This window comes from Silene latifolia, chromosome 8 (assembly GCF_048544455.1).
Source record: "Silene latifolia isolate original U9 population chromosome 8, ASM4854445v1, whole genome shotgun sequence".
Classification (NCBI taxonomy): Eukaryota; Viridiplantae; Streptophyta; class Magnoliopsida; order Caryophyllales; family Caryophyllaceae; genus Silene; species Silene latifolia.
Window position 1 is genome coordinate 59,471,323 of NC_133533.1, and position 12,088 is coordinate 59,483,410.

General features: G+C 42.8%; 1 protein-coding gene across 1 annotated transcript; it reads left to right on the forward strand.

The window, feature by feature from the left end:
* Nucleotides 1-4,413: 4,413 nt before the first annotated feature.
* Nucleotides 4,414-5,436, forward strand: LOC141595244 (uncharacterized). The gene has a single exon (XM_074415210.1). It carries the CDS (start codon nucleotides 4,414-4,416, stop codon nucleotides 5,434-5,436), a length of 1,023 nt encoding a protein of 340 aa, XP_074271311.1.
* The last annotated feature ends 6,652 nt before the right edge of the window (nucleotides 5,437-12,088 follow it).

The window sequence follows — 12,088 nt, forward strand, 5'->3', positions numbered from 1 at the left end:
ACCATCCTTGCGTATTTTACTCGAAAGCCAAATCCCAGAAGCTGAGTGGAAGAGGGATAGATATGAAGAGCTCATCCTCCGGGATGAATGAAGGTTACGTCCATTACATAATGTGCAAACATACCAAGCACGTATCAAACGAGCCTTCAACAAAAGGGTTAAGCCAAGGAATATAAAAGAAGGAGACTTGGTCCTCAAATCAATTAGAGCTCTTTTACCTGTCGATCCACAAGGGAAGTTCAAACCCAATTGGTCCGGGCTATTTATGGTCAAGTCCATACTTCCACGGGGTGCGGTTAGGATCACAGACCTAGATGGGAACGAATTTGCCAACCCAACAAACCTCGACCAACTGAAACGTTACTATGCCTAGAATAGGACCAAAAAAACGCGCCTCGCGTAACCTCACGTGTCGCTCTTGCGGCACGAAATAAACGGCCCCTGGCCAAGCTGAATTAAGCTAATGTCATCCTGCTCTTGCATTTTGACAATTTGTCATCCTCATATCATCAAATAAACTGGAACGCATTTTAGGAGTAAGTGAAAGCTCATGCTTATTTTCTAAGTTCATTACAAGCTCTTGCTTAGAACAATTATTCTTTTACATTTATTTGAACTACGCGCAAGGGTTTGATTTCATTTTTTTTAATGCATACGTAGGCAATCCTTCACGAGATACAACCCATTTAATTATTTTAAATATAAATAGAAGGACATCTGCAATTGCATTTGAAATTCGACAAGAAAAATGAAAAGAAAATCACGACGGTTTCATAACTAATTAACCTTTTTATTTCATTTCTAATAATAATAACAATAGTACGTTACATAATAAAAAATAGGCTAGGATTCTAAAAACCCAACTTCTTCTTACAATAACAATAATAATAAATAATAATAAAGACTTAGGCTACTCTTCCATTTTCCCTTTGCCTTTGTCATTTTTGTCAAATTTCTTGTCCCGACCTCGAGCCGGACGCTCTTGCGCCACTTCAGACCTAATCACCAACGATCTCTCTCGTGGTCTTGCTTTGCCATTCTTGTTAACCACCATCTCGACGGCAGGAGAAGTCTTCAGTTTTTTCGAAGGATGAATAACTCGAAACCCGACTTCTTCCTCTCCCTCGGTCAGATGCTTCTCTTTCTCCTTTTTTACATCACGAACCTTGTAGTCAACAGGTTCGCGTTTCCTCAATCTCTCGCGATCCTCCGGAGTAGTAGCTTTCCTCCACCGCATATAGGAATCTGACACCTATAGAGCACTAACAGAAGAGTTCAAGAACCATACGTTTCTTTGAGCCCATTTGATGGCCCATTCTCTTCGACTCTCAGTAGTAAGCGCCACGGCAGTCTGCGGGACAATGTCAAGCTTCAGAATCGTCCGCTTCAATCCAACCTGCCTCATCAACCTCTATGGAAAGATGCATATCATAAACTCCTAGCCAGGGATGCGCACAGACCGGGTAGGATCCAAGGATGATACTCCAGTGACAGATTTAAGATGCCACCATGGTATGGATCAGGGGACCATCTTCACTCTTTAACTTGTTTTCCCAATAGTTGCAGACTCGAGTGAAGTCCACCATGTAGAGCCTAGTCCTCATTGCAATTGAGCGAGCATGATAAGCAGGAACATTAACTGGGGGCTCGATCAATCCAAGGCGCTCCATAAGCCAGATCTAACAAAAGCGGGTATTAGAAACGAAAAAAAAAGAAACGAAAAAAAAAAAAAAAAGAGAGAAAAAATTCTTTTACCTGCAAAATAATGGGACTTCCCAGATAAGGAAGGTCACGATTGGCTTTCCTGTTATCTAAACCCAATAGGATCTCTCCTAAACACAGGCAAGCTGGGCTCCTGCGCAGCTCCATTTGCTCAATGAAGCTCAAATAACGAGGGTCGCCTCTCAAATCCTCATCAACATGCCCTTGAAGGACATATACATGTAATAGACAAAACCCGAATGCCCTTCGCCTCGCAACATAAGAGATAGTGGGATCTGCCCTATTGATGAATCGGTCGATGAAATCCAACATTCGCACTCCTTTAGAGGTCACAAGACGGTCAACATCAGCTCTTGCCAACCCAAGAAAATCCCTAAACTTGCTCTTATATCCTTGAGAAGTAGAGGGAATAGCAGGCAAATGTTCCGGGTCCCAACCACCAATCGCAGCAATTTCTTCGGGAAATGGGAAAATGTCGCCTCCTGGGAAGGCAAATACGTGATAATTAGGGTCCCAATAATCAAGACAAGCATCTAGGAATTGTTTGACTACCTTGATCAACTTCAAACTCAAGAGTGATCCAAAGTTATAAGCACCCATGTCGTGTTTCTCCACATTAGAGAACTCATTTGTCCACTCTTTTAGACGAATTTCGAGAGTATTCATGATGGATGCTTATTTTGAGAGCTTTATGTAATAAGACGAAGAAAAGAAGGAAGAATTATGTGAATAAAACCTCCCTCGACGTCTCTATTTATACTAAAAGCTGTTTCCTAAAATCCATCAGGACGGATGCACTGGGGAACAGGCGCAGCACCTGCTGCGCCTCTTCGAAGGGACGCAGCTCTTGCTGCGCCTCTTCCTCAGCCTTCTTTCTGTGATTTCCGCGTTGGATCTTTCCTAAATTCCTCAACGAATAATTTCCTATTCATATGGGTTATTATTTTTGGTAAATACGTCAAGTTGCCATATTTCGTGTTTCCTAATTTCACGGGCACGCATTTCGAGGCGATATCGACATTTTCGTCATCTTAGACACTTATCCATTTCTTTTTTATTTTCTTTTGGGGAATCATTTCACCAATTTAATTTATTCATTTTTCAAACTCATCCATTTTTTTTTTTTTTTTAATTTTCTTTTGGGGAATCATTTCACCAATTTAATTTATTCATTTTCAAACTTATACATTTCTTTTTACTTTTCTTTTTTGGGGAATCATTTCACTCTCCCTCCACATTACATTTCAGACATATATGTTTCTTTTTTTCCTTTTTTAGGGGTAACCCTCTCTACCGTCCGGTCATTTCCGGCAAAAGTTTTGCATTTTTTTGCATTTCCGAGTCGTTGTTTTGCGCTAATTTAGGCCATGTGTACAAATGTATGTTCTATGTGATTTCTGTGTAAATTTCAGCAGCATGACGGCACAAACCGTCATCTACCAAACTTGTTCAAAGCTAACCTGTAGGTACAAACAAAGCAACCCAGCAGCAAAGGCACTCAGGCCATCATATATACAATCAAAAGGGGATATGTACACCAAACTGGGGGCTCGAGCCCCAAAACAAAGTCCGAATGTCCAAAATGTGGGTCCTAAAAATGTACAAAATATACAAAATACAGCCGAAAATAAAAAAGCAACAATCAAGCTAATACTCGTCGCCGCCTAGCTCAGCAACTCTCGCCTCGAGAGCAGCAACCTCGGCGTCACAAACCTCGAGCTCCCTCAGCAGGCGAGCTGTCTCCTCCCGAGACCGGGCAAGTTCTCGCTCCCTCTGCAAACAACAAGAATTGGCTTATGTCAATCGTTTCAAACATAAGGAAAGTTAATAAATTCGAAAATGAAGTAAACGGAAGGTTCATACCTGACGTCCTCGGCCCGACAAGTGCCTCTCGACGGCAGAGCCGCGGCCGGTTGGCTACCCTCCATAAAGCCACAAACCGGGATGGCGCGACCTGCATTTCAAAAGAAGAGATTCTTAACGATTGGACAAACTCAAGCAAATGTGTTCTTACACAAAATTATACAAGTTAGGAGACTCACCCTCCGAATCAGATGCTGCCACTCGTCCAAGCCAGCATCTCTCACCGCCACGTCAAAGTCACGCAGCTCGGAGATCGTCGTCCTCCCGGTCGCGTCAGTGTACTCGAGGGTCTCGGGGTACTCTGGGGGCTCGATGCCCGCCGCCTCGACCTCCTGTAAAGTCAAAGGATTTCTATTTAAGTCGATGAATGTGTTTTCAAAATAATCAAAAGGAGAGTAAATACTCACCACGACCGGCCAGTATGCCAACCTCCCATAGAGGAACGCCGAGTAGTCCTCGCCCGGAATAAGGAGGGCGTCACCACCAACACCTGCCAAGTCAGCCTCCCTCTCAGCCTCGGAAGGCTCCCTGAACATCATCCTAGGAGGATCGATGGGAACCGTCAAGACATGCCGAGAGCTCTGACGAGCCAAGCGCTCGCCCAAGTACCACACATGACCCATCGACGTCCTCAGCAGCAACCGGCTCAAGCTCCTAGGTCGAAGGACCTCAGCCACGAAGGGAGGAGCGCCAGCGTAGTCCTCCCAAGGCCTGGGCACCCACTCGAAAAGCAAACGAAGGGTCATTCTTATGATCAGTTCTAAAAGTAAAAGAAGAGAAACAAACAATACAAGGTGTCTCAAAAGTGATATACTGCAAATCTCTGGGATGGTGGAAGGTAGACTGCCCTTCAGATATCTAGGGGTGCCCATTAAAACCACAAGACTCAGTGCAACAGATTGTAAGCCTACTATTGATAAAGTGGTTGACAGAATCAGAGGATTGGGAGCTAGGAAATTGTCTTATGCTGGGAGATTGATATTGGTAAAAGCAGTCCTTAAAACCCTACTCCAATACCGGGCCACAATGTTTATTCTCCCCACTGGTGTAATATCAAGGATAGAATCCATTTGCAGGAACTTCCTGTGGGATGGAGGGGCTGACTACATACGTTCTCCTCTGGTGTCTTGGGATAAGGCCTGTAAGCCTTGGGATGAAGGGTGGTTGGGACTGAAAAATGATATTCAGTGGAACAAAGCTGCTGTGGGGAAACTGGTATGGTTGCTTGCATCTAAGCCTGACCACATGTGGGTTAGGTGGGTAAATCACACCTATATAAAAGGGAAGGATTGGCTAACGTATGAACCTCCTACCAGTACTAGTTGGTATTGGAGGCGAATATGTCGAGTCAAAAATCTTTTCAAGGAAGCCTACAATCAGAACATGTGGACTACACAACACAACAAAGAATACACCATTGCTAAAGGTTACGATTTTATACGAGACAAGGGTCTGAAGGTCAACTGGCATAACTTGGTCTGGAATAAATGGAGTATTCCAAAACATAGTTTCATTTCATGGGTATATCAACATAAAAACATGAATACCATGGAGAAACTTCATAATCTGAGCATTAGCGAAGAGTATACCTGCCGGATTTGCAGAAATGAAACGGAAACTATTGAACATTTGTTCTTTGATTGCCCATACAACAGGAAGGTGGTGGTGATTGAAGGGGATTGGCTTGGTCTTCCGTTACCTTATCAGGATTTGATGGAATGGAGACTGAGGATTACGGGTTCCAAGATGAAGCAAGGGATTATCAACGCCACCATTAATGCTTGCCTTTATCATATCTGGAACCAAAGAAATCGGAGTAGAATCGAACTCTCCCTGCTACGTCTAACTTGATAGCTCAACATATCATTGATGAAATGATAAGAAGGGTGTCCGCCGGCCTCACAACACCAGTTAGGATCAGGGACCGAAGTTTCATTCAACGAATTACTGGAGGAGCAGGAAGATAGGGTGGATTTGATGAGATTGAAGATGATGAATTAGGGATTTGATTTTTTCCCCAATTTGTTTTTGATGTCGTTTTACATTTCGATTTGTTGTCTGCTTGTTTTGTTTGAGCATTTGGTCTTGTTGGATCATATGCGTTTTGGGCTTGCGGAGTTTTGATTTGGGTTGCCTTAATTGGATTAACCCAATAGTCTCATGTATGGTTACTATCCGTATATATATATATATATTTCTTACCTTTTACCAAAAAAACAATACAAGGTGAAGTACTCACGCCGTCCAAGTGAAGAGTGTTCACCTCCCGCCGACAGACGTCGTGAAAGGAACGCCGGCTCCTCGTGTGACACATCACCCAATCCCTCACAACGGGATAGACCTTCTCCACTGGCTCCGTCCTCTTGGGCACGAGGCCCGGAAAGTACGAGTACACCCACGCCTGTAAAATAAGATAGTCAACAACGATCTTTCATAGAAAAGGAAATGATCTTTCACAAAATGAAATGAGGGTTCATACCTCCAACAACAGTCCAGGGCCAACAGCAGCAGGAGAAGTCCTCTTCACCATCAACTCCGGACGAACCATGGCCCTCATAAAGCGAATGAGGACCGCAAAACCCGCAGTGACCCAGTCCCAACGGCCTAGGTCGCTCAGGTCAGAAAGAAAGGGAAGAAGCTTCGTCGATAGCCTCTCTCCCTTGTCTCCGAGGTAGATCAAAGACAGGAACCACCAGAGCTACAAACGGACTCTCTACTCTGCAGTACAGGGAGGAGGAGCCATCTCCCTCCCCTCGATCACCACCGACGTCGGGGTCTTCCCCGCAAAGTAGTCCCGAACATAAGAACTAGGCACCAAACCGGGTACCGCAGCAGCCTTCGGCGCCAAGTTCCAGCCGATCAACCTCCTCGCCTCGGCCGAGTCTACTCTCATGGCAGTCTTCGGCCACTCCACCACCTCGGTCCCACACGGCAGACCAGAAATCATGCCGTAATCCTCCAACGTGACCCCACCTCACCAAAAGGCATGTGAAAGGTGGACGTTGTGTCCCAGAATCGATCCAAGAAAGCTCGGACCAGGCTAAGGTTGGCCCGAAGCTTCCTCTTCGTAATATCCCTCCAAGCCTGCACCAGGGCGCCGAATGCTCCCCGCTCGATCATGGTTCGCTCCTCCGCTGACAGCCTCTCGTAGCACCCCATCGCTGTCGTGTAGCCCGAGAACGATCTGATGTTCCCGGCCTCTTATTTTGGATTCGAAACAAAAGTTATCTTTAGTTTGAATGAAAAGGAATGACAAATGGAAATGAAAGAAGATGAATGAAGAGTGATGAATTCTATTGACCAAGCTCTTCACCGTCCTGTAGGACAGGTGACCCTCCGCAGCCCAAAGTAGGTGCCTACTGTCCCAGGTCTCAGCCCACGCAGGTGCTCCCCTCAGCTGGAAACCACCCCGTCCAACGTTGGCCCGTCTCGGGGCCTCCTCCTCAGGAACCTCCTCCTCGAGGACCTCGTCCTCAGCAACCTCAGCAGCCGTCACCGAAACGGTGAAAGCCTCCTCCAACACCTCCTCATGCATCTGAGAAAGGTCAATAGCGGTGTCCACGTCCATGAGATCTCTCCCTGACGTAGAAGCCTCATCACCTGCAAAATTAAAGTGAATTTAGGCCGCGTCAAGTGATGTCAAGCCTTAATTAGGGGATTTTCGAGTTTTCGGAGCTCCGAAATCGCTCTTTTATCGCCATCTTTGGCCATTTTTCCCACAAACCAGACCGCTCATGTGGTAATTTGGGTCGAGTCAAGCCTAAGTTGAAGCCTAGTCATGGGTTCGAGTCGTAATTTCGATAGCATTTCGTTATAACGGCGATTATGCCCTAGGAAGTGTCCTGAAAAAGCCGTCACAAATCAAAATTCCGAGATGATAGGAAGTTTACCTATAATACAAGGATTCCAAATATCAAGTTTCGTCACAAATCAATCCTAAGGCTATTTTCGAAGCGATTTACGGTTTAGCTGTGAGACCGTCACAATTTCACTCAAATGCTCAAAACTCAACGAAAATTCGAAACAAATACATGGTTATGATCCTTATATTACCAATTAGCCATTTATAAAGTCAATTTTGCAAGGCAAAATCATTTGGGGGAAAAGCCCCAAATCTTCGACTAATTAGGGTTGAAAACCCTGATTTTGTCGGTCCAATTCGATCAAATACGGAAGATAAATGTAAGATTAATACACATACCTCGATTAGTCATGGCAAATGAAAGCTTTTGGATCAAATTTTGACGGAAATGGTTGGAATTTGAGAAACAAATTGAGAATTGTGTTTCGAAATAATGAAATAAACCCCTCTGTTTCATCGGGTTTTTTACGCGGGATTGACATGCCCAAGAAAAGATGCAGCAGGTGCTGCGCCTCTTCCAATTGACGCAGCTCTTGCTGCACCTCTTCCTCAGTTTTCCTCCATATGAATTTTCGAAGATTCGTTATAAGTTCGTTATTTCGTGGGCCCATCTTTGGTGCGCCTCTTCCTCGATGTCATATCACATATTTGGTCCGTTTGACGTTTATTCTTCGCCGGACCCGTGTTTCCAAGCCAGCAGCAAACTGTTGCCCTATTTTTTTGCCAAGACCTAGCTTGTCACAACGAGCGGTTCTTCTTTGACAGGTGTTTCGACTTGCCTTTATTACGTTCCCCCAGCGAGAGTACACGGATAGGCATTCCCTCTCGAGACATGGAGATCAGTTCCTGATTACGTTCCCCCAGTGAGAGTACACGGATAGACATTCCCTCTCGAGACATGGAGATCAGTTCCCGATTACGTTCCCCCAGCGAGAGTTCACGGATAGACATTCCCTCTCGAGACATGGAGATCAACATCGACCCCAAGCTCTTCCGAAGTTTGTTTGAAGCCAACCCAAGCAGATTTCTCCAAACAGTTCCTGACTATGTCCTGCTGTCTTCTCCCAATATCGCACTTTGTTCCACTGGAGTTTCAAGGAATTTCAGGTATGGTCTCTTCTTATGGCTGGCGAGCCTCCTTACGTAGTCTAATGGACTTTAAACGACCCTCCCCGATAGTCGACAGACTCTAAAATGTTCCCGACGATAGGTCCTTGGCTCAGAACCCTTGAGCCGCCTAGCGTCGCCATAGTCGTCAGGTTGTAATCTTCGATTGACCTGATGGCTATACTTTGACTTTCGCCTTGTCTAAGCCTCAGTCAAAGTGGGGGCTCTGTAGATACCTCATTTCTGCACCTCCCGCAAACCACCCGGTGATGATTGGGCCGCATGTTTGGTATACAAGAACGATTTGTGACAGTTCATAAGTTTATCATCAAGTGATCGCTCAAACATTTGTGTCTACCTCTTAATTATCGTCTACATGCCAATACGGTCGGTTTGGCAGTAATTAGAGTACATTTGGAGTCCGGGTCAAAAAACCGTCTTCATTTTCTAAAACCGAGTCGAGAATGTTGGAATGTTCGGATATTTCTATTCCATATTTTGCAATCTTTTAATCTTTGGTAAAGAATTTCCAGTAATATTCACACAAAATATTAAGGAAAACAAGATTAATCCGTTATTCCATAATCAAAGCACGGAAATCTTTCTTCGGGGAGGAAACCACTTGGGAAAGGACGCAGCAAGTGCTGCGCCTCTTCCAAGAGACGCAGTGCCTGCTGCGCCTCTTCCCAAGTCCTTTTCTTCGTATTTTTCGTATTTTTTCATATCTTTTCGAGATTCACTTCCAAAGTTTCTCCGAAAAAACCCTATTTCCTCCGTGTGATTAGTATAAATAGAGACCTTCGGTCTCACATATTTCTCATGCGAGTGTCCGCCCTTCTCTTCTCCCTTTGCATTCTAGACCACGTTCTTACTTTTTGGCGTCTACGTGCTTGAACTTTCGACCACGTAAGCTCAGATCTTTCTGAGTACCAGCCTCGTTTTGCATGACCGACCAATTTAAACAACTCCACAACAATCAACATTAATCAATCTTGTTCGTTTTCCTCCTAGAGGGCACTTTCGTCTACATTCGAGTCGAGCATCACTAAATTTTAACTTAGTTCATCTCGTTTCGTCAAACATGTAAGTCTGAGAGTGTAAATCCTTCTTTTGTTTATTGTTCTTTATTTTTGTAATCATTATTGTAAGATTTACGTCGAAAATATGTTTAAAACCGATTTGTAAAACCTTATTTCAAACCCTTTTTACGGATTAACAGAAGACAGACGTCGAGAAAGGACGCAGCAACTGATGCGCCTCTTCGAAGGGACGCAGTACCTGCTGCGCCTCTTCGTGAGGCTGCCGCAGTGAAAGAAAAGTAGATCTTAATACATAAACATACTCATATATGTTATAAATTAATTTGTCATAAAATTAAATATGGATTTTATGCATGCAAACAAATGATAAAATAGAGGAGAAATCATGTTCTTACATTGGTGATTTCGGTTTTATGGGCACAAAAGAATTCTCCTTTTCTTTTGTTCTTGTGCTTTCCTAAGATAGAAGAACCAAGATCCAAGTGTAGGATCTCTCCTTAGGATTAATACCCAAAGCTTACCCTTAATAAAATTAATATTATAGAAGCTAGTACAATATTAATTTGAAGAAAATTGAACCAAAATATTATGTAACACTTTGAATATTTCGGTTTTGTAGAGAGAATAAGGGGAGAGTTATTTTTCTCTCTAGAATTATATTTTGGATGAGTAGTTGAATGAATGAATAATCTACAACATTTTGTATATTATTAGGTAAAATAATTAAAAACCATGATGGTTTTTGTCTTCTCAAAACCGGGTGGAAGGGGGGCTTTTAGGGGAGCCAATGCATGCAATTGTTGTTCTTTACAATACATAATAGGCTTGCATGGCTAAATAATAGGTAATCATTGTGTTTATTAATAAATTAAACAACACAATATTTCCCTAAAACCCCTCCCTTATTTCGGCACAATTATAATATGGAGTCCATATTATTTTTGTCAATTTGTCAATATGTAACATGTCATATGTCACATAAATTTGTTATGTATTTTTAACATATTAAAAATCAACGTATTGATAAAAATACGTCATATACAAAAACGACTTAGTAATTTCATAATTACTTGTACCAAAATATTTTACCGATTATAAATCACAACAGTTTGTATTTATAATAATTCATTCAAATTTAATTATTTCTATAAACAATAATTTCATCCGAGTAATGATACGATTCAATTACTCAGACCGTATCTCATTTACTCACATTTTAATATGATACGTAAATTTTACTTCCAAAATCATCCGTCAATTTTCAAGTAATTTAATTAACTCGTAACATTATACGATTAATTAAATAATCAATTAAGAGTGTTGCCCTATAGGTATGACCTAGGGGTCAAGCGATCACCACCGTCGCACGACGGTAATGTCAAACTCTAGTCAACCAATCATTACCGATATGTGTTGACCAGTTGTGATAACAATGTTACTTCCCAATTGTATTCTTTATAATGAGATTTAAACATGTGATCATCATGATCAACGGTCGTGATCGCATTATTGTCGGAGGACACATATTCCAACAATCTCCCACTTGTCCTCGACAAGTGTGCGTCACCAATTCTCTTGTCCTATTACTATCTCCCACTCAATGCAAGGTGTCTTTCGGTCGTACTTGCAAGTGATCATATCGAGAGTGGTTTCCTCGATCGGAGAATAAGCGATTGACCGGAATTTATCCACCGTGGATACCTTCCGAGCGTGGCCACGCATTTCGATTCATTACTCCTCGAGTGGCCCCGAGATATTGTTTTAACCCACGACAAGGGGTGGACAATTCCTATTGCACTTATTCCCTTCGACTAGCCACAGCCATCATAACCCAAAATATGCCCATTTGACCCCATTTACGAAGGTCGTAGTAACACAAATCAAAGTTAATCGGAAACTGTGCCATCTTAGGAGAACAGTCTTTAGTCAAAAGAATCGACTCATTAGAATACTATAGTAGCTCTCGCCACGACCAGGCTATATAAATTTGCCAGAACTCTATAAGCGGTCATTAGGCCCGACAAAATGTTCCTAACAGTCTGCCTATGTGATCGACTAGTCATCTCACATGACTCTATGGCACTTGAACTTGCCATCAATCGCATCACACTCTAGTCACTTCGAGACGTCACCTCATACAAGTAACTATGGGCAAATACAATGCTAATCCATGTTCACTTTAACGGGGTTCAATTGTCTCCACAACCCGTTTGGATATAACAATTTACAAGGTGAGTTAATAATAACTCAAACGACAAATGTCGACATCACACTCGGGTAGTCAATATCATATTACAACCTTGTGATGTATATCGTAAGTGTAAACACTTATTGATTGCAATAGAAGTTTAACATGCCATGTGTCCATGTGTTCAAACTTCTTACACTTGCAATTTCCTTTACATTCATGTTCTCTCTCATAGCCTGAATCTTACCAAGTACATATCAAGGTTCCCGACCTTGGTTTTGGTTCTTTAACTTGAAAGAACTTTTT